This window comes from Mesitornis unicolor, unplaced genomic scaffold, assembly GCF_000695765.1.
Source record: "Mesitornis unicolor isolate BGI_N332 unplaced genomic scaffold, ASM69576v1 Scaffold44334, whole genome shotgun sequence".
Classification (NCBI taxonomy): Eukaryota; Metazoa; Chordata; class Aves; order Mesitornithiformes; family Mesitornithidae; genus Mesitornis; species Mesitornis unicolor.
In genome coordinates, this window is record NW_010178879.1 from 1 (window position 1) to 3255 (window position 3255).

The 3255-nt window shown below is 55.6% G+C and overlaps 1 protein-coding gene across 1 annotated transcript; it reads right to left on the minus strand.

Moving 5' to 3' along the window:
* Positions 1–66: 66 nt before the first annotated feature.
* On the minus strand, positions 67–3216 carry LMAN2 (lectin, mannose-binding 2; the record flags this gene model as incomplete). The annotated part of the gene is made up of 6 exons (XM_010182591.1): positions 67–559; positions 716–835; positions 1108–1222; positions 1418–1579; positions 2663–2742; positions 3060–3216. Coding segments are annotated over 6 exons (795 nt in total), but the record flags the coding sequence as incomplete, so codon positions are not given.
* Between the last annotated feature and the right edge of the window lie 39 nt (positions 3217–3255).

Genomic DNA, 3255 nt, shown 5'->3' on the forward strand with positions numbered 1-3255 from the left:
CCACCCCCCAGGCCCAAGGACCAGCCCCCTCTCCTTTCCCCACCCCAGTCAGAGCCTGAGCCGCAGTTGGTGTCAGTCCTTTAATGCCCCAACTCACAGCCCCCTCCCCACAGCCCTCTACATTCACACCCGCCGCCGCTCGCCCTCACCCCGGGTAGCACAGCAGGGCCCGGCCGGCAGGAGAAGCGCTGGAATAATGGGGAGCAACCTCCAGTCTCCCCCTCTTACAGCCCTTGGGGGTATTACTCCCCTTGGTCCAATCCGCCAGACACCGAGGGCAGGGCAGGGGTTACAGCCAAACAGACGGATAAGAAAATACTTCTGATATTTCTCAGAAACAGCTTTTAGAAACCACAGTTTTTACAGCTCCCCATAGAAAAGATGGGTTTGGGTCCTCGCTAGTAGAAACGCTTGTTCCGCTCCTGGCGTTTCTGGAAGACCACGGCTCCCACCACAGCGCAGACAATGATGCCCAGCAGCGCGCAGAGCAGGAGCAGGAACACCTTCCAGCCCGTCAGAGGCCCGCTTCGGAAATTCCCCGTCGGGTCATCCACGTTGTCTGCAAGGACAGGAACAGCTACAGAGACCGACCCACCCTCAGCTCCTGCAGGGTTTTGCAGGGAGTCACAGCTCTGGTACCTTCCAGCAGTCCCTTAAGAGTCCAGCCCCAACGTCCCAATGCTCCACCGAAGGTTTCTGAAGCCTAGAGACTCACCTTTGGGTGATTTAAGAAGGCTGACGCTAGGCTCAATCTTGGTCCAGTCAACAGTCTCATCTTCTAGAGGATGCTCCACCATGAGCTGGAATAACTTCATCGAGATAATGTCATGATTGTCTAGGAAACAACCACCACCATTGTCAGAAGCTCCGAGCACACTCGGAACAGCCCTAGGATCGTGCTCTGCCAGGTCCAGATCTCCTTCCCTTTCCAACCATCCTCGCACCCCAGGTATCAAACTGCAATTTGAGATGTTCCTCAGGCCACGGTTCCCTACCCAACAGGGTCTCAAGATTTCAACAACTCAACAGAAGCCATCCAACGCATCCATAGCATTCTATTCCAGGCTCCAGACAGCAGGTATTCCTGCAAGCAAAGCCTGCTCTTACCAGACAAGTCTCCAGTGCCAGCAGAAGCACCAAAGAAGTAGCCGGTTGGCAGCTGCACCCCTGCAATGTCAATGCAGTTCTTCCATTCGTTCTTGTCTTCCACATCGGTCATCACCTATAAAAGGAGGTGAGCGTCACACCAGAAACACGCACCGCCAACCTGCAGCTCTTTTGGAGCTGGAGGCGCAGGTGGCAGAGCCTGGAAAACCATCGCCAGGTCACCAACTGACACAGCAACACCAGCCACTCAGCACCACCCCATCTAAAGTGCATGAGACACCCCCCACAGGAGGTGTCTGCCACATCTCACCGTCAGGCGGCCTCGGGAGTACCGAATCGCCAGGAAAGTGTCGTGGTTCTGGTTCCGAAGGTCGGCGGTGCATCCTGCCAGCTCCGTCCAGCGCCCGTCCTTACTGTGGTCATACGTCAGGGAGCCGTTGTTCACCATGGCAGAGATGTAGGGGAACACGCGCTGCAGGGAGGAGAGCGCTGCTTTCAGGTGGCAGCAGCCTTTGAGCTGCAGACCAAGAGCCACCTTCCCCTGCCTGGTCAGAAACCTCAGCCAGGCACGGCAGCAGAGCTTTGCTTGGCTGCACGGTCAGGTACGGAGGGCAGCGCAATTAAATCAAGGCTCCTTTCCTATGTAAAGCTGCTTCTAAACTGAGCTTGTTCTGGCTAAAGCAGAGCAGCCATTCCTGACCTTCTGTAACAAGACCCCCCCATGAGCCCACACCAACCGCGTGGCCAGCACGAGACCACCCCAGAGTCACAGAGTGAGCACCTGGCCGGGTAAGTGCAAGAGCAGAGCACAGGGCTCAGAACGGGGAGAAATCTCACATGAGCAGCACAACCACGCTCAGGGCTTTGTGATCAGCAGATTATGTATGCTGGAAGAGGCCAACTGGAGACAAGAACTCAGTGCTCAGTGAGCATCGAGACAGGAGGGGGATGGGGTCATTTCCAGGTGCTTTATGACTTAAGTGACATGGTTTTGGTGCAATAGATCTCATGAGCACAGTTATGTTTTCTGACTGTGCCGTAACAACATCCATGAACACGGAGCAGCAGCAAAGGACCAACAGCCCCCCACGAGCCTGATCTGTATTTCAGCCATGGGGAATTCTGGACCAAAAAGCCAGCTCAGGAGTTTCTCTTTTAGAGATCCCCAAGTTGGAAACAACAACCTAGAATGATCAGAGCACAGAAAAGTTCAAGAAACGGCATGTGGGATGAATACACTTCCATGTGCATTCCTCAAACTTAACAGGTGGTGCATAGTTTGCACCAGCTGCACGCTGCCCTCTCATCCCAAGGTGAAAAGGCCTTGGAAACAAAGGCCTTCTGTGTAGTCAACAACGGCAGAAGATGGAGCAAGGCCCTTCTTATCTCTTACTGCGTGTCCAAACTCTTCCCTTTACCAGCTCCCATAGCAGGAAGAGCAGCCCACTCTCACACAAAGACAGACTTCTCCTTGGTCTGGGCGTGAAGCACTTGGAGCATGAATCCATGAGGAAACAGCTTCCTCAGCACTGAATGAGCTCCCTGAACCACTCACCTCTGTCGCTTCATCATTGGGATACGTATCGAGGAAGACAGCCAGTCCATGAAAGTTGTCCTTACTGCCAAAGACAGGACCTGGAACAGGGCAAAACACAGGGAACAGAAGGCACTCAGGAGAAATTCATGCTCAGATACTTCTATTGGGAAGAGCTGCAAGAGCTGTTTATTGCCAGGCAGATGACTGAGGGCATCTCCATTTCCAGGTCAGAACGCACAGGACACAACATCCCAACCCAGAAAAACCAGGGAGAGGGGAGCTCAAACGCCTTCCCTGGCAAGAAGCCTCCCAGGGCAGGGGCAGCTCCAAGGGCAGTCCTTGGGCTGCCCCAGGGCACGTGTGACTGCTGAGAAGGCCTCAGCCCGGCCAGGTGGCCCCCGACTGTGCCCCGTACCTGGCACCAGGCGCTCCTGTGTGTACCACAGCGCCAGGCCGTCCCCATGCAGGTTCTTCTTGCCGGCTCCATGGATCTTGAAATGGACGTGGAGCTCCCAGTCCTTGAGGAAGCAGGGCTGTGCGGGGAGACCACCCAGCGGCGTTAGGACGAAAGCCTGGAGAGACGCTGGGGCCGCCCCGGGCCCCCGGCGGCC